At 32.1% G+C, this 22786-nt stretch overlaps 2 protein-coding genes and 1 long non-coding RNA gene across 3 annotated transcripts; all 3 read right to left on the bottom strand.

Moving 5' to 3' along the window:
- Nucleotides 1-104: 104 nt before the first annotated feature.
- Nucleotides 105-2125, bottom strand: LOC129310859 (probable serine/threonine-protein kinase PBL11). Its single transcript, XM_054952766.1, has 7 exons — nucleotides 2053-2125; nucleotides 1835-1918; nucleotides 1449-1750; nucleotides 1090-1225; nucleotides 853-989; nucleotides 545-742; nucleotides 105-458 (listed from the first exon to the last, which is right to left on the bottom strand). The coding sequence occupies exons 1-7, from the start codon at nucleotides 2123-2125 to the stop codon at nucleotides 105-107; spliced, it is 1284 nt and encodes a 427-aa protein (XP_054808741.1).
- Nucleotides 2126-13526: 11401 nt separating this feature from the next.
- On the bottom strand, nucleotides 13527-14109 carry LOC129310521 (uncharacterized). The gene is made up of 2 exons (XR_008593131.1): nucleotides 13889-14109; nucleotides 13527-13788 (listed from the first exon to the last, which is right to left on the bottom strand). It is a non-coding gene; the product is annotated as an uncharacterized LOC129310521 (long non-coding RNA).
- A 4279-nt stretch (nucleotides 14110-18388) lies between these two features.
- On the bottom strand, nucleotides 18389-21688 carry LOC129312007 (F-box/FBD/LRR-repeat protein At3g26920-like). Its single transcript, XM_054954543.1, has 3 exons — nucleotides 20022-21688; nucleotides 19784-19921; nucleotides 18389-19284 (listed from the first exon to the last, which is right to left on the bottom strand). Exons 1-3 carry the CDS (start codon nucleotides 21018-21020, stop codon nucleotides 18967-18969), a joined length of 1455 nt encoding a protein of 484 aa, XP_054810518.1. The 5' UTR covers nucleotides 21021-21688; the 3' UTR covers nucleotides 18389-18966.
- Nucleotides 21689-22786: the final 1098 nt, after the last annotated feature.

Here is a 22786-nt window from a genome sequence, read left to right on the forward strand (position 1 = left end):
AGTGGGAAGAAGTGTACTCAAAACAAGTTGGAAGAAGCTTTAACTGTTGGCCTTTGCATGCTTAAATCGTTGAAGAGCTGAAATAATAAACAGAACTTGGGGTTTTAACAGTGAGAATAAGAATGAGTGCTGGTTCTTCTACTATACAATCTCTTGTGATGCAATCCAAGGTTTAGCTCTATCTGTTCCAAGGCACCCACAACTTCAGCCATTGTTGGGCGATGCTTGGGGTTTAAGCAGAGGCAGTTTAGTATTAGTTGAGCCAACTCATAGGCACCTTCCATCGGAAAATTTTGTCCTAGTCTCTTGTCTATAACGCGGTGAAGTTCCAATTTGTTACTTAAAAATGGTTCAGCCCACCGGGCAAGATTACCCACCACCCCATCTGAATGTTTCCTAACTGCACCAGAGCCAGATAATATCTCTAGCAGAACCACTCCAAAGCTATATACATCAGCCTGTAGAGTTAAATGACCTGAAAAATAACAAAAATATGCCTTAAGAAGCAAGCGTGCTTGTGCTTTTGCTTATGAACTGAGTATACCTGAGTATCTGATGAAGTTTCTGCATGACCCTTGTTTTCCATGATCGAGGATGTGTCAGTTACCTGTGGCCACATACTCGGGGGCAAAATAGCCTCTAGTGCCAAGGATTCTTGTGGATACATGGGACCGGTCATCTTCAGGTCCATCTCTAGCCAGTCCGAAGTCAGAGCTTTGTATTGAAGTTCTGCAATATCATTCTTACCCAGTCGATAATATAAAGATGAACACCTTTTATTCATCATTATACTAAAAAAACGAAAGGTTGATATCTGAAGAGGTAGAGTAAGCATCAATTTTAGCGGCTCACAGCATCTAGCAGGATATTGGAAGATTTAATATCTCGGTGAATTACTGGTGTTTCATAGGTGTGAAGATAGTCTAAACCCCTTGCTGCTCCAAGTGCTATATTAATTCTTCTATTCCAGTTTAGCGTTCGTCTGACTTCTGCACACGCCAAGACACAACACAATAGTATAACGAACATGCTTGATGCTCAATTCTTCATCATGCCTCTTGGATCTTAATTAAGTCTCAAAGTGCTTACCTTTCGTGAGATGGTCCTCCAAGCTTCCTTCAACCATGTACTCAATCACAAGCATTCTATGCTGACCCTCACGGCAATACCCTATGAGATTCACCACGTTCGGATGGCTAATTTTGCTCAAATGTATCACTTCATTCTGCAGGCACAAAAAGTATTCAGATACAGACAGACAAGTACACATTTTCTTCTTCTGCAAACCCAAACACCCGCACAAAGATGCAGTTTTTTGGTTGTGTAGACTCAGTCAATCACGTGTGAAAAAAAAAAAAAAAACAATATGATAGACCCCCCATGAATCATCATGTGAAAGCAAAAAGCATTGATTTATTGGTCTATAATCTATACAGACGAAACAAGACCAGCCATTCTTCGTGTCCTCGTGCTCCATGCCTTCTTATTCTCTTGACAGCTATGGTGAATCCTTCATTTGGTTTTGCAGCATTCATGGTGTGGTGCGAGAGATATCCCTTATAAACATCAGCAAAACCTCCCCTGCCGATCAAGTTCTTAGTGCTGAACCTGCGCGTGGCAACTTCCAAGACTACATAGGAAAACTTTTTTAGCTTACGAGTTTGGAACCTTATACCCTTGTCTGCTTTCAGAGCATGCAAATCCCTACTATCAGCTATATATTTCTTCTTTTCATCCCTGTTCCTCCTTCCTGACACACAAATCATTCGAATGACTGACAGAAATGGAACGAAAGAGAAGATTACAAATTTGAACGTCTTGTAATAATTTGTACCTCTTTGATTCTTTGAAACAACAAAAAGATTCCTCTGTTCATTGAGAATCCATGGTCTTCCCACGTGGGCATGTCTTCCAGCGCCTGAAAAAGATACAGTAAACGAGTTAAATAACAGCACATCTGAGGAAACCAGAGAAAGTCAGTTTAATTAGTATTAGTGGGCTATATTGTGAGGACTTTTTCTTGAGGAACTTGAGCATGAAATGCAGCAATACCCATAGGATGATGAACTATATTATTGAGGGGCTGGTTGGGATCCAGAGAATTTCTGCTCAAACAAACTCCCATTATTCCTTTTGAGAGCTAAGCTCCCATACACACACGAAAAGAAGAAAGATCCAAATAAGGTTATTTCAACTTGAAATCCAGAGAGGCTGGAAAAATAATAATTTGGCTGCCTAGTTGAACCTGGTATGGTGAAGTGGACTATGTTAAAACTGCTTGTGGGGTCTTGTACTGATGTGAATACAAAAATGGTAACTTTTTCACCGATGATAACGAAGTGACATCATTTGGATGGTTATGTTAAATTGATTGATTGAAAGAGGTTTAAAAATCTCACCATCCAATGTGCCACGGTTGAAAGAGAATGTTTGGTCGCCACTTCGCATTCTGACTTGGCCCATTTCATTGGGGGAATTAAGAATAAGATAGCAGACTTGTAATCACCTTTTTATTGAACATCGTACTTTATTATCATACATGCAAAAATAAATAAATAAATAAACCTACTGATTTATCGAGGTCTCTTGAATGGAATTTGTGGGCTCTTTTCTTTTGTTGAGGTCGTCGAGGCATTAAAGCCATGATTCCCAAGTGTGGCAACAGTGGTTGACATTTAATTATTTTCTCAATTAATCACTTTAAACACACTCTAGGGAACACCAAAATGGTTCACGTTGTAAGAGGAGATACCCATTATTGTGAAACATGGTTGCTTTGGTCTACACTTATTTTTTTTTTATATGACAATTTGACTTGGTCAGATTCAACTATTGTAGAGTTCAATGAAGGTAACTCTCTCAAACAATGTTCATAAAGAGAATAATATGTGTGCTATTTGGATTGCGAAATTCGATCTTGGTTATAACTTTAATTGTAGTATTATTGAGGTTTCTCCTAGAGGACATATCCAATTGTTATATCGAGATGTAAAGGATTTTTTATTTTATTATTATATAAATAAAGGTCATTGTCTTTTGCCCCGTTGTTAACTTTTTTTTTTTGAAAAAATTAATCTTTCAGTCTTTCAACTTTTAAATTATTTATAAGTTGTAACTCAGTCCCTCAATTATAACTCACTGTGACTTAGTCTCTTAATTATGACTTGCCTATGACTCAGTCCCTCAAATTTTGAATAACTTACAAATTAGTCCCTCAATTTTTGTTAATTTTTTTTTCATGTTAGCTTATATCTCACATCAATGAACAAGAGAAAGGTATTTTAAAATAATATATGAGCATTTTTTATCTCTATTATTTGATAAGAAATTTTTTTAAAAAAAGTTAAAAAAATAAAGACCGAGTTATAGGTAAATCAAAAGTTGAGGGATTGAATCGCAGTAAGTTATAGTTAGGGGACTGAGTCATAGCGAGTCATAGTTGAGGAATTAAATTACAAGTGAGTTAAAAATTAAATGATTAAAAAATTAATTTTTTCTTTTTTTTTTAAAAAAAAACACTCAGACGTTTTTTTTTTTGCTCATAAACTCAAATTTAAGAGTTTATATTTAAATAGCAATAACCTTTTCCACTAGTACACATCCACTAGTACATCAACGTCTATTGGTTCTTTTTGTTTTATTTTTAATCTCCTTTTGTAAATTATTTTTCATAAATATATGTCTATATATATAGGCAAAAAATACGTCTTCTGTCTCTTGGCTTACTGTGAGAATTAGTTATTTTAATATATTCTATCATTTTATTTGTGTAAATTTTGTCGTATTATACCATTTTAAAAGGTTTTATATATACTAGTGACTAATAACATGCAAATGAGTGAAAAAAAAATGTCGATGTGAAGTGATGATCATGTCATATAACGGTCCGCGCATGTGGATGTGGCATCTACATATGTCACCCAACAAAGTGGGTTCCACCAGTTCGCCTTCTTCCTTTCTTTATTTATTTATTTATTTTTTTTTTTTTATGTAATCGCCTTCTTTCTTTTTTATGCTGTCCTTCTCTTGAGTTCAAGTCCTCGTCATCAACTAAATTCTTAAATATAGTATTGTGAGAAAATGACGAAAATAAAAAATTAAAATAAATAATGAAATAGATTTCGCATACTCTAATTTTTTGTCACCTTTTTTATGAATCTATTACTTCGTCAAAAATAAATAAAAAATATCAATTACATAATTAACCCATCATTGAAATAATATCGTTAGTAAAAACATTAAATACAATATCAGCTCTTTGCCTTACGAGTTTCGAAAATAACTCACCAAAATTCAGGGGAAAAAAACCCTCACAAAAAAAAGAAAAAATAACAGTAAATCCCAAAATAGTAAATTAATATCAGTTAAGTCCTGAATTTTTTTTAAAAAAATAAATTAAAAATATCAATTCAAATTATTATAAATTCAAAAATTTTAATTACAAATAAGTATTTAAATATTAAATATAACTTTTAGATTGTAACAAAAATTTGTATTTGTAATTGTTTGAATTGATATTTATAATTCATTTTATAAATTTTTTTTGAAGATTTAACTATCATTAATTCATTTATTTGGGACCTAACTGTTATTCTCCCAAAAGAATGAGGGTGTGTTTAGTTTTCTATTGGGCAAAAGTCAATTTATCAAATGTTCATTTGACAAAAGTTAATTGTAATAAAATGTATATTTGAATACATTATTTCAAAAGTTAATTTAAAAAATTAAAAATTATTTGGATTAATGATGATTTATGCTTTTGAATATATAAAGATAAAAAAGAACATTGATTTCAATTACAAAATTAGGTATATATTTATTTCCCTTATTAAATACTCCCAACCTTCATCCATGTTTGAAATCTAACTTGGAGTAACTTTTGAAAATTCACTTCCAAACCACATTAGGAAGTTCAAAAGTACATTTTCCTACTCATGCAGTATCCAAACAGTCTTGTATATCTCAAATGTTAGAATGTGCTTTCCAAACATTAGATGTGGTTTACCCAAACAGAAAGTAAGATTATGTCTGACAGAATTATGCACACAAAGATTGTCTCACAGTATATGGTTAAAGAGTGTAAATGTTTTGAAGTTTTTTGTGAATCATAGGAGTCTCATCCCAAATACTAATTAACTTTATTTATTTTATACATTATTAATAATAAAGCATCTAATGCTATATGCATTACATGTTGCATCTTCTGCTATATATAAGGATTAATGAATTGTTCTTCCTTTCATCAAAAGGATATATAGCTACTACACACACTTGATTTGATCTTGAAGCAACATTCAAGACAAACTCACCTTTTTAATTGTAAAGTTAAGGTTGAAATTAAGGCATTGAAAAATAGAGCAGTGATTATTAAATCAGTTAAGACATTAGTTTAAGGGTTAATGATCAAAATTATAATTGAACCATGATCAAACTAATTTATCAATAAATTATAGTATTTTTTAAAATTAATTAAGACACTAGTTTAATGAAATTGATTCAATTGAGTGGTTGATTCGGAATTTCATACTATGGTTAAAAGTCATTCCTAGCTCATTCACATATCTTACCTATACTTATAATTTATTTCTTCTATCATAAAAAGGAAAGGGAAAAAATAGGTCTTCAAATAAGCTCTTTGCATTTATATTGCATACTCTCTCTCACACTCACACACACACACACAAATATAGTCGCAATTCCACTACTTCTACAAGTAATATTTCTGATTATTGGCGTGGAATAGTAATAATCATGTTGCATACATGCGAATCAAGATGGCAAGAAACAATAGGAGAGAAGAAAATGTGTAGATCAGCAAAGAAGTAGGTTTTAATTACCTAAAGCTTTTAAGTTTCCTTAGAACAAAACATATTGTTCACATGATTATTGACTTTTTGAGCACAAACAAGTTTTGGTGCATGCATTAAAAATAATGCCGAAATCTATAGATATTTAATTTTGATGAGAAGTTCTTTATCTGTAAATGCTACAAAGAAGATTTTTTTTAAAAGGAATGTAAATCAATTGAACTAGCTAGTTTAATTTATACAGCTTGTGTGTATTTATGTTCCATAAAAAATTAATATCAATACTAATTAGTACCTACCAAACAAATTTATGAGGAAATGAGGCTAATAACCTTTGGAAGGGATGATGGATTATAGATATTAGCAATCTCTATTTCATCTTTATATCAAGTGGCATCAAGAGTTCCCCCAAACAAACTTCAGTAAGGCAAGAAGCTTGAGCCCACAGTGAAGTGTTTGTGAGGAACTCTAGGGTTCACCTGATTTTCTTAGGGTTTCCAAGTCTTCTTGGTAAGGAACCATACACCAACATATCGTATTTACACAGTTCTGATACATATGTGATATTTATATGCTCGAATGTTTGAGCACGAAGAAAAGCATCTCCATAGAGCAGAAAGTCATCAGGCGTACAAGTCATGAACCTGGACACATGTTTAGTCTATATGATGGATGCCACACCAACATAAGAATCTTAGTGAGTCAGAGTTCATTTTTCTTTCAATCTGTCCATTTTTCTAGCCAGCACAGATTTCTTCTGATTTCCAGATTCTGGCATGTCAAACTGTGGTCACCAACAGAGTACCTATTCTCTGCAAATTGTTGAAGACTAATAATTAAGTCACTTGCATCAGGCTTTTGAAAAATATTACTACTCTATGTATGACTAATTCTTTATGCATCAGTCATGATCAGTTGACTGACTTCAACGTTTATAAAGAGCTCAATGGAATAGTGGAGGGTAAAAATTTGATTCTGATGTGAAGATGATAAGCTCAAAGCAGCTATCTAGGGTTGCAGATAAGAAGGAAAAGTATTGACGCCGTCCTACTCCAATAATGAAATATAATATTCTGTTGCTATCAATCTTCCCACAATCATGACCAGATTCAAGTATACACGAGCAGATAAAAGAAACTGATAATAAAGTGGAAGTTACACGCGTGAACTTTTGAAGCTCTTGAACTGCTGGTCCAAAACATAGCTAGTTTCACGTGGAAGATGGAGGCAGATTGGTATAAATATGGTGTTTTGCTTCATAGCAGACAGATCAGAGCACAGAAGATGAGAGTGATGATTCATGAGATATGATGAAGTCAGGTGTCCCCTAGAGTTCCCCGGAACACTTCATTGAGTTTCGAGTCTCTATTTCGTGTGATGTGTATCTCGCTGAAGTGTTTGGGGGAACTCTGGGTGCCATCTGACACCCTAAGATCTACAGCTACAACATTAATATGCTCAAGTTTCAGTAAGTATATATATCTCCAACATTCTTTAAATTTACTACTGCAATTGAATTCAATCTTCACTTTATAGTCTTGTGCTTAAAATAGGGGTGCTGTTGTATAAACTCAGATTAATTCAAAATGCCAAACCATATCCAGTCATTAACTATATCAGCACACAAGTAATGTTATACTCTGTATTTTGCTCATATATACAATCAACGATTTTCCCCCCTTAGATTAGGCCACCCGCTTTCCTGGTTGAAGGACTTAACGAGGCTCAGACTGCAACGATATTCATTTGTTCTTTGATGGACTTGAGAAACAGTCTGCAAATGAAAAGGATAACTTCAAGGAACTAGGATATATGTAGATGGTCAATGACCAGAGAGATACATCTGGTGATGGAAATTCGAATGAGAGAGCAGAATTTGCAGCTTCATTTTTTTTTTTTTAGAATTTTGTGCTTTTGTAAGTTCCTCTACAAAGTCTATTGCTAATGCTGGAACGTTAACAAAAGCATTATTCTCTATAGCAGAACATGTACTTAAAAAATTTAATGTACCCACCACATCAAATGTGTGTGTGTGTGTGTGTTCCATATGATGATACACGTGCCGTGTTTCATGATACACACAATATATTTAAACATTTCCTTTATTCATTGTTTTTTCCTGATCAGAAAGTAACTCAAAAACTTAAGAATTTGAGTTAATATTGCGTGACCTTTAAGATATGATGGCTTGCAAAAATTTCAAACCAGTAAATGAAGATTTGAAAACTCTGTAATACAAATAACGATAGGAATTTCAGTTTCAACTTTACAATGATGTCCCAAAAAAAAAAAAATCAACTTTACAATAGTAAGATCACCTATTTTTAAATCGAATTTATGTTTCCAGTAAATGTAAGAATTACATGAGTACAAGTCCACGATGTAACTATCTATTGATGAAAGAAAATATATGTACAATGTTTACTCTTGAACTTTGTTGGTAAAAAAAATAAAAAATCTTGATCCTTTTTGAACAAGTGACTTGTAATATATTGAAAAAAATGGTAAAATGACAATTAAAGACCCCTAAAGTCATTTTTCAGTTAAAAACCATAATATATTAAAATCTCAATTAAGGACCATGGTCTTACTTAAATAAAAACATGCATAACTTTAAAAAATTTCCCTCCATTAAACACTAAAATGTTGATAACAACTTATGACTTGCATGCAAAAAATCTTCTCCCTTACTCTGCTCACTACTCTCGTCACCTTCAATCCTAGTTTTTAATGGAATAGATTGTCATCTGGGTCACCATATTCTCCCATCTTGGTAATTTATAAGTACATGTATTACTTCTTTTTCTTGATTTTAACATTTTTCCTTCTTCTTTATCTTTGTTATAAGACCATTGTGATTGTCTGTGGTGTATGAGAAATAAATGCTCCATTTTTTATCATTTCTCTTGTATGGCTAGGGAAAAAAGGTAATTTTGTTAATGATTATATATATGTATACATAAGAAAATATGAGAGCATTGTGATTTCTGATGAAGATAGTGTTAAAAAAAATTGAGAAAATATGAGAGCATTGTAATTTCTGACGAAGATAATGTTAAAAAAAATTAAGTGAAAGAAAGAACTATATTATTTTTTATAGTCATGCTGCAAAATTTTTCTTTTTTATGATGAAAAGTGCGCTAACGTTGAAAGATATAATATAGATACTAAATTGTTGAAACCATAGTTGGGATTACTGGAAGGATAGTTGAGAAATAATAAAATTGTATGTTGCTTTTGGTTGTTCTAGGTTTAATTCCCATATGGCAAGTATTTCAAAAAAAGAAGTATTTAGTTATTTTTATATTGAAGGATATTTTTTAAAAGATTAATAAAAGAAGATGACCTATGAAGGCAGGACATCAATTTCTAAATTGAGTAGAGAAGGTATAAATAATCAAGAGTGTTGTTGAAGATGATCTTTTATTCAAATAGCCACACTATATATATTTTTTGACTGTATAACTAGTTATAGAAATAAGTTTGCAATCTAAGTAGTTTTTTGGAAGCACACTGCACAACTACCATTTAGGTAGATGGTAGGAAGGGATTTTTTTTTTTTGTGTAGAAAGGGATGCAAATATAGTGTATATGTACTGAAATTAGTGTAATGTAATGTTAATGTCTATTTCAAGTTTAAATATGTGCAACTATAAATGCTTTGATAGCAAAATATGAACCCAATGACTTATAAATTTCATGCTTGTTAATATATAGTTAGATTACTTGAAAAATTAAAAACATAACACTGCTGAAATCACCATTGTGATATAAAAATTTTGTTAATGTCAGTTGGATAAATAAGGAACTACATGCACTGGGGAATAGATTGTTCCCTACTATAAAAACAAAGATACCATACTAGGGAATTTTTCTCAAGTGACTTGAAAATCAAGATAATCCACTACTGAATAAAACGAGAGTTATTTGGACATTTAACAAAAACTACTTAGAATTAACTGCTATATCATGTACATTGAGCAATAAAAAACACTTAACTATAAAAAGTTTTAATTTATATAATATATATAACCAAAACATTACTTATGAAAGTACATGTCACATTTGTCCAATCTATGCTTTCAATCTTTTTGCTTCTCCATGCTTGGCATTTGAAATATATGTCATTACTTGTTAGGCTACTTTATTGTGTGGATGAGTCACTAGCCAATATAATAGTTCAGATCTTATTTTACTCAATTGTTACTATATAATTAGAGCAAGTCAATGAACAAACAATAACAATAAAATTGTGATGCCCATAAATTTTGTTTGTCACTCTTTCAACTAACCTTTGTTAATAAAAGCAAGGTATGATCGACCCATTCTTCTTGTGTAATATTGTTCTATTGTCTAAGGCAAATAATGACATACAATCACCTATACATAAAATTTTTTCAAGATAAAATATGTGAATATGGGTAAAAAAATTTATTATTGAATATATCTAACATCATTAATGAATACTCATGATAAAACTATTGAATTTACCTTACATCAAATCTGAAATTTTCTTAAATCACTACCCACATACTATATAAATAAGGTGAAATTAAATTATAAAATAACTGCTGTCTAACAAGTGCTCGTTAAGTTGAATATAGAAGGGGAATAAGCTATGAAAAGAAGAGAGGCATGTGAAAATGTTTCGTTGGGTAAAGCAAAAATGAGTCTTTATAAGTCATTTGCAGTTTCATGGCGTGTACTTCGTTCGACTCATGAATTCTCGATTAAAATAACAATGAAATCTTGATTTTTAATTATTTGAGTTCGGCGACTTCACAATCATAACGAGAGGAATTTAATTTACCAAGCAAGAAAAGATCATGAATATCGTATAGTTGAGGGATCTATGTGCACAAGAAGAGAACAATTTTCAAAAAAAAAAGGAGATCCAACTTTTTTCTCAATTTAGATTTAGTTAGCCAGAAGAAAGGAGGGGGGAGCAGAAGGAGCAAGATCAAACAAGGATAACAGAAATGAAAGGTCAACAAAAGGGAAAGGCAAGAAGAAATTTGAGAACTTTACCCAGATATGAAGAACTGAGCTGTACAGAGCAATAATGAGTGGATTAACCAATGTCGATTGAAGACTAGTGTTTGAATGAAGAAACAATGTTTGTGCAGTACTATGACAAACGCCGAACAATCTTCAAGAATCACTGGTCGGCAACTATGAGATGGTTAGAGAGTAGAAAAAGGAACAAAGATCTTGGAGCATCTATGCTAGTATTTTGATTTTTTCTTTAGAGGCATTTAAGACAATTCACATTTTTTAAAATTTTAATGAGGATCATGGTCCTTAATTAGAATTTCAATATTTTATAATCTTCAATTGAAATTAATGATTTTAGGGGGTCTTTAATTGTCATTTTCTCCCAAAAAAAAAAAAACTCCAATTGCAATAGAAATGTCATCAAAAGGAAGATTGTGGGGGGTTACATCTTCTGTTATAAGGAAAATAATTTTGTGCTTCCCCTAAAAAGTACATATTACAATTCCACTTAAGATAGCACTCAAAGCAAACTCATATTTTTTATATGATTATCTAGTTGAGTTACATTCGAGCATTGTTAGGTGTAATTGAAAATAATTTTTTTAAAAATGTTTTCTATATTTACATAAGCATGAACTTGAGATTTTATATTTAAATGGCTATAACTCCTTCTAGCACTAGGATCAATGTCTGTTAGTATATAAACTCACATTTTGATAGTAGATCTAATGTATATGCATCACCATATCACAAATAAGAAATTATTTTATAGCGCTTTTGGATCAATGAGAATTTAGATTTGGATTTAGATTTAAATCAAATCCTTCAATTGAATATATAAAAATTTATGAATTTGAATTTAATTTAAATTCAAATCCATTTCTTGTTATAATTTTTTTGAAATTTCAAAATTCATTCTAAACATAATTATTTAAAATTTTAATCACGGTAAATATCTCGTTCTCTTCGAGTTTTACTATTGATAAATCTATGATTATTGTATCTTTTTCTATCTCTAGTCAAATAAAAAATAGAGATAAATTTATCATTCTTAATTTTTCTTTTTCATTTCAAATTTCAACTTAACTCTCTTTTTTATTTGAAATTTTTTAAATTACTAAGACAAATGCTTTTAAATACATAAATTTAAAATGAAATTTAAAATGTAAAATTTTAAATCTATCAATCCCTACGCTACGTTAATTCATTTTGTCAAGATTGAGTTTAATATTTGTTCAATAATATAATCATCGAAAGTAAGTAGCCTTTTTATGTTCAGCTTTAAAAGCACGTTAATTTGTCATAATTCGTTCTATGATCAACTCATTGTCGTAGCTACAATCAAGATCTCTGAAATAATATATATAGGAGAGAAGAAAGCATGTATTATTCTCATGGAGAAGCAAATAAGTTTTAACGACCAAAAATTTTATGAAAGGACTTCGTGTGAAAATGGATGTACGTTAAAGCCTGTTCCTTGTCGCTTCTCAACAATTTCATGAATTATTAGAACAAAAGTTCACTTTCACATAATTTTTATTTATTTTTTTATAATGGAAATTAAAATCCTGCATGGCCCAAATCTATAGATGTTTCAATCATAAAACCTTGACTTAGGGGTGAGACTGGTGACTAAAAGGAGCCATGCCCTCTAACTAATTAATTTTTTACATAAAATAGAGGGAGTTATATATTTCCGATCTCTTAAGTTGATACATTAAGCTTGGAGTATATGTATAGCAACTGCTTCAGTTTTTTGAATATATTACTATCATAAGATATATTTTACATTTGATAAAAGAAATTATAATAATTATTATTAACAAACTTTGTCAAGCATTATAATAAAAATTTAAGATATATTGAATGCTATATGCTTGATATTTATCATAAAATCACTTATTCAGGAGTTAATAGATTATGGTGAAGATATTGTTATAGAAAAATGTACTTTTTTGTCATAAACAAGTTATTAAAATTTATTATATAATTGATTTTTATTTTGAACATTGATATAAAAATTTTATAACAGTTGAGCATTATTATCATGTTGATATAAAATAGTAATTGGAAAGAGTTAAATAGTAAATTTAGTGAGTAAACAATAAAGCTTCTTAAATTGAATAAAACTTTGGATCTTAGTGATGGATTATATTAAAAAGAAAATACTATAGACATGATATCTAGTAATTGTTATACCATAAAAATCGATGAGCAAAACTTAAAAATGAAGCTACATATTTATTTTTATTATATATTTTTAAAATTGAATATGTGTGTGTTGAAATATTTATATTATAACAACTTTCCTTCAATTATCATACACTTTTCATTAAAAATTGTAAAATATTTTTAAACAAATTTCATCCTTTAAAAATTAGTTAATTATTTTAAACTAGCTATTTTCATATTTATTCTTATTTTATTGAGTGCTTCACTTAAAAATAAATATAAAATAATTCATTTATTAAGACCATTAAAAAAAATAAATTAATAATTATATTTTAAAATACTAAAAATGTCTTATACTTTTTAATATTCAACTTCTAAAAAAATATTTTATATTTTTTAATAGAAAGAGTATATATTATGTCATTTCTCCTAGATAAGATGTCTGGCTCCGCGCATGCCTTGACTTCCCAACACTACAAAACGACCAGCTCAATAAACGGACTTAAATCAATCAAACTAGTCGTATGGTCATAAACCCAATGTTTGTGAAACTAAAGCAAAAGTGAGGATTTAGATAGTTTTAATAAAAAGTGGGTCTCGTCCTTTTACACAGTTTGAGATGAATTGCATTATTTCCCCCTTTGACAACGGAGAAAGGAAAAAGAAACTACATAAAACCAAGCACATCAGCTTGCACACCTACAATTAAAAGCCATTTCAGCTGCTGCTGCTGCAACATAGCTTCCTTTAATTTGCATCAAGCAGACCATTCCCTCTGAAGGAGGCTTAACTTCGTTGCAGGCTGTGTTCCATCCTCATCAAGAGTTTGAAGATAAAGATGAAAGTTTAGGTGTGTAGCTAAAAACATCAAATTAATACAAGAAAGAATTTGACGATCTATATATAACACTCACCAAAAGAGAAAGAGAATTTGAGGGCAAATTTTTGGAAGTGATGATGGGTTATATATGTACATGGTATATTGGTTCTCTGTTTCAACTATCAAGTGGCATCAAGAGTTCCCCCAAACACTTCAGTGAGGTAAAAAGCACCATTGATTCATCGATGAGAGCCGAGGCCACAGTGAAGTGTTCGTGGGGAACTCTAGGGTTCACCCGATTTCTTAGGGCTTCATTTCAAGACTTCTTGGCAAAGAAACATGCACCAATGTGTCGCGTATTTATAGTTCTGATGATACACACGTGTGATGTGATTAATGTTTGGGCAGCGAACAAATTAAAGGCATCACCATAAAGATGAAAGCCATCATGCATGATCATGAGGCACAGATGAACCTGGACGGTTTTATAGACTACATGCTGAATGCCACCAACATAAGAATCTCAGTGTCAGACTTCGCTTTTCTTTCTATCTGTCCATTCTCTTACCTTTTTTAATTTCTGCTATATATTCTTGGCTTGAACACCTATGAACAGTACTTATTTTTTTAAAAATCTTTTCATTAATTCTTGAGAACCTTTTCATTCCGGTATATATGTAAAAATTGTTGTCACCATGAGAGGATCTATTCTCTGCAAATTGTTGAATACTAATAATAATTCAGTCAGGTACGTTTCCTTCTGGTATATATGATTAGTTCTTGAAGCATCAGCATCAGTTAGACTAAGATAGATCATTGTAGAAAAAGCAACGGAGAGAGCTCAGTAAAGATTTGATTCTCTGATGATATGGGAGACGAACAAAGGAGAGCTGAAGGCCACACTTCCCACTTCAATAGTGATATATATATATATATATATATATTCTGTAATTCCATCATCTTTGCCACAATCATGAACAGATTCAACGACAGTTCATCCTGATAGAGAAATTAAAGCTCCAGGTACACGTAGACTTCCGGTCCAACCTGTCTAGCTAGGTTCATATGGAAGATCTGGGGACAGATTGGTATAAGTATGGTGTTTTGCCTCTGATTTCTTCACCGTCAACACAAAACAAGATGAGCAGACAACAGAGATGATGATGATTCACGAGTTGTTATGATATACATAGGTCAGGTATCTCCTAGAGTTCCCTCGAACACTTCACTGAGTATAATTCTTGTACTACCACACTCACATCTCACTGAAGTGTTTGGGGGAACTCTGGGTGCCATCTGACACCCTACTCTACAGCTCCAACATCAACATGCTTGCTTTTAAGGTTCAGAGGTTATACGTCTTCAACATTCTTAAATTTACTACAATTTCTTCTTCACCGTATAGTCTTTAGTACTGCTTTGTATAAACTCAGATTCAAAATGCCAAACCCAGTTCAATCAATATCGGCATACAATTTTACGCTGTTTTATGTTTTGCTCATAATCAATTCTTCAATTTTTTTCCCCTTTTGATTATTAATTGATCACAGTCTATGTGATGGAGTTGAAGAGCAGGATCTGCATATGAAAAGGGAAAACCGAGGAACTAGGAGATGGATGGTCATTGGTTATGGAAGTTAGAAAACGAAAGCAGAAAGTTAATTTTTGTAATGATTACATTGAAAATGTAAAATATAGATTGAATTTGAATTTGAATTTTGTGCTGATGTAAGAGTTCCTCTACATATTCTGTTATTTAAGCAGGAAATAATTATAAGAAAGGCTTCTTTTGTTGCAATAGCCAATTGCCCAATGCCCAGTTTGTGATAGCCTAAACAAGGTTCATCAAGTTTCAAGTCTTTGAATAATTATATTGTTTATTAAAAAAGTAATTATATTGCTTTATAATTAATTAAAAGTAATTTGTGTCCGGCAGAGTTCTTTATGATCAAAATGCCGAGCCCGGACTCCGGCTTAGTCCAATAATAAATCGACCGGATAAGGTGGCTTGTTTTTCTGGCCTAATCCAATAATACTGATATAAATTGAATGATTTATAAATTGAAGTTTTAGACTTTTAATCGTTGAACTAATAACTTTATGAAATATTAATCCAAAAACACATCCAATTTTAAATCAATACATATGACAATGATTTTAAATTTCAATAAAAAAAGGGGAAAAAGCATGAAGTTCACTTTGTGAAGAACTAGTTCAGGTCTTCAAGACAATAACTGAAGATGAATTCTATATTGGGCTCCACAAAAGAATTGATTTTATTTATCTCAACAATTGATGGGAATTTAGCATGATTTCAACCTTTCATGAAACAAATTAAGGTTACAGAAAGCTCATATGCTTTAACGTGATTCAACAATTAACGGAGGCTCTTAAAATCATCCCTAGTTAATTAAGGAACAATCTCTGGGAAACACCCATATTAGTATCATCAATGAAATAAAAGAACATTATCATCCAGAAATAGTCAATTAATTATGATTACGTGTTTAGAGAAATAAATTCTTACCCAAATTAAGCATATTTTATCTAAAAACGCTTTTGAATAGAATAAAAAAAATATAACTTCATGACACAAAAAAATAATCTTAAATTTCTAATTGCAAAATAAAAATAATTTTTTAACTTAAAAAATTATTTTACTCCCACGTTCCGTTTTGCTTTTATCAACATTTGTCACCTTTTTTATTTTCATATTTTTATTCCATCTCTATCTCTACCTTCCAAACACCAAATGGAACTGACCATATTACAAAATGATCATTTATGGAATGTGACTGTGTGGTAACGTTTTAAAAATGGAATCCACGATGAACTAGAAAACTCAGTAGATCACGGTTCTTATAATTTAACCAATTTGACTAGTAATTAAATTAGTAACATGATAATTAAATTAAAAACAATATTTAAATAAAAAATTGGTCAAAATGATCCAACAATTATGAGTCTCAAATTTTTCTTCGGGTTTTCAAAAACCACCCAGATCAAAATGGCTAACTTGGGTCAATTACTAGAACAGACCAAATAGTTAAATCAAATTGCTTTCTTCTAACAACGATCTGACTATCCAAGCTGGTTTGGGTTTGAAAATATGGCTGCATGTAATGGGATTAAAATGTTTTATTGCTTTGGAGTTTTATTGGGAGAAATGAACAGCTTCATTTAACCATGGTTTAGAAATAATTTTATAAAATTTAATCATGGATTTGAATGGGTTACTCTACTAACTCCTTTAAAAATGTCAGGTATTTTTTTACAATTAAAGTTTTAAAAATATAAAGCATTTTTAAGTTTTAATGTGTACCTAATAAGTTTTTTCCCCCTAAAAATTAAATATCCTTGATAAATAAGTCATTCAACAATTTACCTTCAAGTGAGACATACCCTATTAAATAAAGATAAATATAAAAAGATAATATCAGTGTAAACACAATTAACTAATTATTGAGTCTATAATTCAATTAAAAATTTCTTATAATTTTTTAACAAAGAGAAAAATTATATTTTCTCAAAGTTAGAGTAGGAGGAGGTAGATGATTATTAGGAATGGAAGGGTGAGAGGGGTTGAGAAGGAATGTTATAATTTTGTTATAATATTATTTATTTTAAGCTATTTCATATTTGACCCTCAAATTGGAAGGTTAGGAAAAAAAAAAAAAGATTTAGAATAGCTAAAGGATAGTTTGGGAGCTTATCCTCAGCTATTTAGAAATATGTAAAAATTTCTTATATTAAAAGACGGACGAGAGTGATCAGGACACTTATAATTAAAACAAGCATGAAAAAACAGATCCATGAAGTTACAGAGACTCGCCCTAACTGTCGATCACATTTGATTGCTTGCGATTAACAGTGAGTAATCAGTTAACTGGTTTGATTACAAAATTAAATGAATTGAATTTTTTTAAAAAAAAATTGTATAGCCATATGATATTTTCACTCCATCAATTTGAGCGCTGTTTGGCTCAATTGAAAATAACTCTCTCAAATACATTATTATTATTTTTTTTTACATTTATACAAATTTAAATTTGAGATCTCAGATTTTAATGAACATGCTTGTATTAGGATTAACATTTGTTAATAAAAAGAAATAAAATTTAAAAACTGAATAAACGGAAGCAAATAAATAGAATCCAATCTGGATGGCTTGGATTTTCAAATTGGGTTGGGTTCGGTTGAGTCATTCGTAACTCTTTTCTTATTTAGAAGTAACTCTTTGCATTTGGCCATAAAAAAACTTCTTTGCATTGAGATGCGGTCATTGCCTAGGTCATTCATGGGAGTCTGAGCCATTGAACCTGGACGCAGTTTCGGCTTCGGAGGGAAGGTTGAGGAGAGAGCGTTCCTTTCCTCTCCTCACTTTCTTTTCTTATTCTGGGATGGAATATCTAGCTCGAATCTCAGCCATCTTCACACTACACGCACCCTTATTCTTGCCTTGCTATATTCATCCTACAAGAACGAGCTCGTTTGCTGGAATCATTACCGCATATCTTCTGTTGTTTTACCTTCTGATGATTGTTCTCTATGTCCCCTCTGCACTTCACCCTCCTTCTCGACCAGGTTCACTGAGTCCTCTATTACCTTCGTCATCGTTTCTGCATTATAAATACGTTTCACTTCCTCTTCATCTCCCACCATACCATAACACATCAATTTGTTGGCTGTCTCTTGGAGTTCCTCTGAACACTTCACATATATACATATATATATATATACATATGGGACCCACACACATTGGGTGGGTCCCTTCTTCAATGAAGTGTTTGGGGGAACTCCCTGCACCAACCAACATTGCTTCCCTGTGAACATATACATATGCATATACATACAGCAAGAATTGAATTATTAATGAAGCAAGCTTTATTCTATTCCCAGCATGTTCGTGTACATATAGAAATCATCACATATTTGAAGTGTTTGGGGGCGCTCTGGTATTCACACCTTCACTCCGTGGATTATTTTCTTCTGCATTTTTCACATTCTCATCATCATTATAGATCGCACCATCTAGAAATTGAAAAGACACACAAATTTCCATATTCTCTAGCATAATCTAACCAGAGTTATTCCTTAATGTCAACTCAAAAGCTTAAGTTGTTATATGTATATATATATATATATATATATATTCTGTTTCTGCCTTGTCTGTTACAACACCGAGAGTTGGACTGCCGCACCAGCTTGTTGAATTAGATGGTGTTCTACCTTGTGCTTTCCAGTCCTGGTCCAACTCTCGTACGGCTCTATCTGCTGCCATTTTCCATTTCCGAGGTAAAGTCTGGGACGAGGGTCGATTTTCATTATCTGAAGTGAAGTTGCATTCTTCAGAAGATAAATTGCAGTCTCAATCTCGCTCGTCTGGCCTCTCATGCCTGTTATCAGTACCTCTTTCAACTGCTCGTGTGCGCATCTGGGAGGCCAGTTTCTGTCTTTCGCTTCTTCTCCAACATAGGAGTTTGCTCCTAGCTGTAAAATATATCAAACTCGTGGTTTTCAATTTCTTTTTCATGTTATTACAATTACAAGGTATACATATCCGGTCAGATTCAAGTATTGCCGGTTTCAATGATACTTTCTTCTAATTTGCTTTTTTTTTTCCCTGCTTATATGAAGTTCAAATTTCCGATCATCCTTAGAGAAAATGGAGTTCCTTGGTTCAGTTTCTTTTTCCTTCAGCAGTTTAACTACACACATTCAATTTGACATATAACGCAACCCAATCACAAACCAACAAACTAGTCATATATTTAGACTAGCGCCAAGCTACTTGTGTCCCACAATGTCTGTATATTTATGCAGATATGCCCCACATTTCCTGTTTCCCAAGCAGTACGTACACGCACTAAGTAAATGCAAGATTTACATTAGTTGATGTAAAAGCTTAGAAAATCACGTTTTTTTTTTAATTGACATTCTAATGAAGTGTAAGGTATGAAGGAACGTTAGTTTTTATAAGTTGACTTACATGTAGCTCTAGTTTTTGGAGCCTTGGACACGCCTTTAGAATTAATGCTATCCAAGAAAGGTCATGCTCGTGCTTGTTTAGTTTCAGAATTATCAAATGTCGAAGATTATGAAATCTGGGGATGCACAAAGCCGCTGCCTGAAACAAAGAAAATGAAACATCAGATAATCCAACGTTCGCAGAAATTTCAAGTTAACTGGTTCTCCCATCTTCAATATTATTAGTCTAGTCATCTTACCATGTGACAGGTGGTTTCTAAGAAGAGAGTTTCCAGATGAGGAAGATCATTTGGAAGCTTACAAAGTGGCAAAATATCGCTATAACTGATCCTCCAATCATTCACACCAGTGAAAACAGTTCTTAGCTTCGGAGTATCAAGGAATTGGAACCATACGAATCTGCCTTTGTATTCTAGAGTTTCAATATTAAGGCTTGTTAGCTCAATTGTCTTCAGTTGAGGACAATCATTCACGCTCAGATACTTGAGCTTCTGGCAAAAGGGGTGCTCAATTCTCAAATAATGCAGATTCCAACACATGCAGAAACTCAAGGACTCGATATTATCGCAATTACATAGCAGATTCTGAAGGTGGTGGTCTGACACTAAATCAACGTTCACGAGTCCCAAAGACGTCAGTGTGCTGAAACCTAAGAAAATGGACCATTGAGGCCCTGGGGCCAATACGCAATGGGCTAAACGCAGGCGTTTCAGAGACCGAATCCCACGGAGAAGAGCACAAGGGAAGGCATAAAGCCCTTCACTTGGAGCACTGAAGACATTTTGTTCCAACAAGCACAGATCAATCTCTTCAACTTGCCTCTTAAGAGCAAAACCAATCCACCGATCGAGTTTACAGGCGTAGTATCTGTTATTCCCAAATGTGAAGTGAACCTTGAGAGTCTCAATTTTCGGGACCCCTCTGACACAGTGCAAGTAGTAACCCACGATTTTCAAGAATTCCACGGTTCTTTTCATCTTTACAATGTCTCTTTCCAAGCACAGCATTTGGGATACGTTGATGTCAGAATACTTGTCATTGTCAAGCATGTTGTGTGCATCAAGCACGAGACTTGTGGGACATTTGAACAGATTTCTCCATCTTGATGAGACTGCACCGGTTCTGACGGCTTCTCTGGTGGTTAGAGATGACAGAATGAGAGCTATTACAGAATCAGGAAGCTGGCTGATGCGGTCTTCATTACCATCTATTTCCACGTTTTGGTGATCAATCTCCATAATGAGTCACTCACTTGTTGATATTTCTTCTTTTGGCGAAGATGAGAGAAGAATTGGAGCTCGAGGGGGAGGGAGGGAGACAGGAATGAAAGAGAAGGACTATATTTAGAAAATGTAAGCGAAACTTATGACGACATTGGAGTGTCATGATGGTTTGTGGATGAAGAAACAGGTTCCAGATCGAGAAAGAGATAAGGGAAGGTTTTGGAAATTACGAAGGACGGGCTTGTCCGCTTGCCAAAGTGAAAGGGGAAGCGAAGAAGACTTTATTAGCCGGCCAACATGACCCCATTATGAACATAATTCACATCGTCTTAGTCTTTCCTTTTTTGTTAAAAATCCAAAATCAATTAATTAACCCATTAGAATAAGGGAGCCAAGTAGAGGGTTATACAGTATACATCCACTTTTTGTTTAATTTGTCATTTAAGATTTTAGTACATAAATTAAGAAATGCTCCATTTTTTAACTTCTTTTTTTTTTATGTCTTTAACTAATTAATCTATTTTAATAATTAAGGCTTCTAAAATCAAAAAAATGTATAATGATAGGACTTTAACATGAACCCACTATCCTGGCATTAATATTGTTCAACATCAAGTTCTCAGACAAATTTGGTTTGAATCAGTCAAAACTCTTTCTGGTTAAAATTCTACCATGTTGTTGTATTCCTAAAACTCAAATTAGAGACTTAAGTAAAGCTATACTCCCTCCAGGTCCATTTAATTATAAGTCATACCTAGCATTTTCATCATAATAAAAAAAAATTATTGACGTTGGCTAAGAATTTAACAAGCTTTCAACTTTACATATATTAAATAAATATATATATATTTTTTAAAAATAAAATGCTCTAACATTTAATAACTTTTCTAACATTTAATAGGAGTAATATAATAAAAAAATGGACAAAATAATTATTAAAATATTTTATAAATAAGATCAAAATAAATATTATTTTTATGTCTTATAAACAAAATTAAAGAAGCATGTATATTATCTCATTATCACTACTATTATTAACGAAGCACGTGTGTGTATTTCTTATATGTAGCATGTAAATTCGGGTCAAGTAATTCCATTGAATGAATAAATTATTAAACAAACATTTTGATTGATTTAATAAAATATTTTATTTACATCAGATCATAATTCAACTATAATTATTTTGACTTTTAACCTTTGAATTAATAGTGTTTCAACCAATCTAATTTTCAGTAGGTTGATAGTTTTGGATAGAAAAAGCGGTGGCTAATGAATAGAAGTGGAGCCCAGCGGCGGCGATTTGAACACAGTAAAACGTGGTTGGGGAAGTCCGTCGGAATGCTGCTGTAATTGGGGGACGGTGAGAACGGAGAGGTGAACTTGGAAATGAGTTTTATTTTTGGGACCAAAAACATAGGAAAAAGCGTTGAATTGAATCATTGGGACGAATGGCAGATTAAATTACCTCAATCTTGCCGCCCAATTCAGATACGGCACGGACTTCCCTGCACCTTCCATTAGGGTTGAACAAAACCCCTTCAGTTCGTTTCAATCTAACTTAAAGATAAATTCAATTTTATCTTATTCGAATAAAAATTGATCTTTTAAGGTTAAAAGGGTCAAACTCTCAAATTAGACTAGATAAGAGACCGAGTACTTCAATCACTCAGTCTTGTCCAATCTTACAAAATTTATTTAATATAATTATAATTAATTTATTAATTATTATTATAATAAGATAATTTATAATAATAATTAGTATTTTTTGTGTTTTATATTTG

The sequence above is a fragment of the Prosopis cineraria genome, unplaced genomic scaffold, assembly GCF_029017545.1.
Source record: "Prosopis cineraria cultivar Desert tree isolate PC_DT_omini unplaced genomic scaffold, ASM2901754v1 PC5, whole genome shotgun sequence".
NCBI classification, from domain to species: domain Eukaryota; kingdom Viridiplantae; phylum Streptophyta; class Magnoliopsida; order Fabales; family Fabaceae; genus Prosopis; species Prosopis cineraria.

Bases quoted from the DNA above. Each gene is read 5' to 3' on its own strand.
- LOC129310859 (XM_054952766.1), bottom strand. From the start codon at position 2,125: ATGGGAGTTTGTTTGAGCAGAAATTCTCTGGATCCCAACCAGCCCCTC. The intron at 1,919-2,052 runs GTATTGCTGCAT...TATCTTTTTCAG, and splicing joins TATAGTTCATCATCCTATGG to GCGCTGGAAGACATGCCCAC. The intron at 1,751-1,834 runs GTACAAATTATT...TTTGTGTGTCAG, and splicing joins TGTTTCAAAGAATCAAAGAG to GAAGGAGGAACAGGGATGAA.
- LOC129312007 (XM_054954543.1), bottom strand. From the start codon at position 21,020: ATGGAGATTGATCACCAAAACGTGGAAATAGATGGTAATGAAGACCGC. The intron at 19,922-20,021 runs GTAAGATGACTA...TCTTTGTTTCAG, and splicing joins TAGAAACCACCTGTCACATG to GCAGCGGCTTTGTGCATCCC. The intron at 19,285-19,783 runs GTAAGTCAACTT...TATATTTTACAG, and splicing joins TCCAAAAACTAGAGCTACAT to CTAGGAGCAAACTCCTATGT.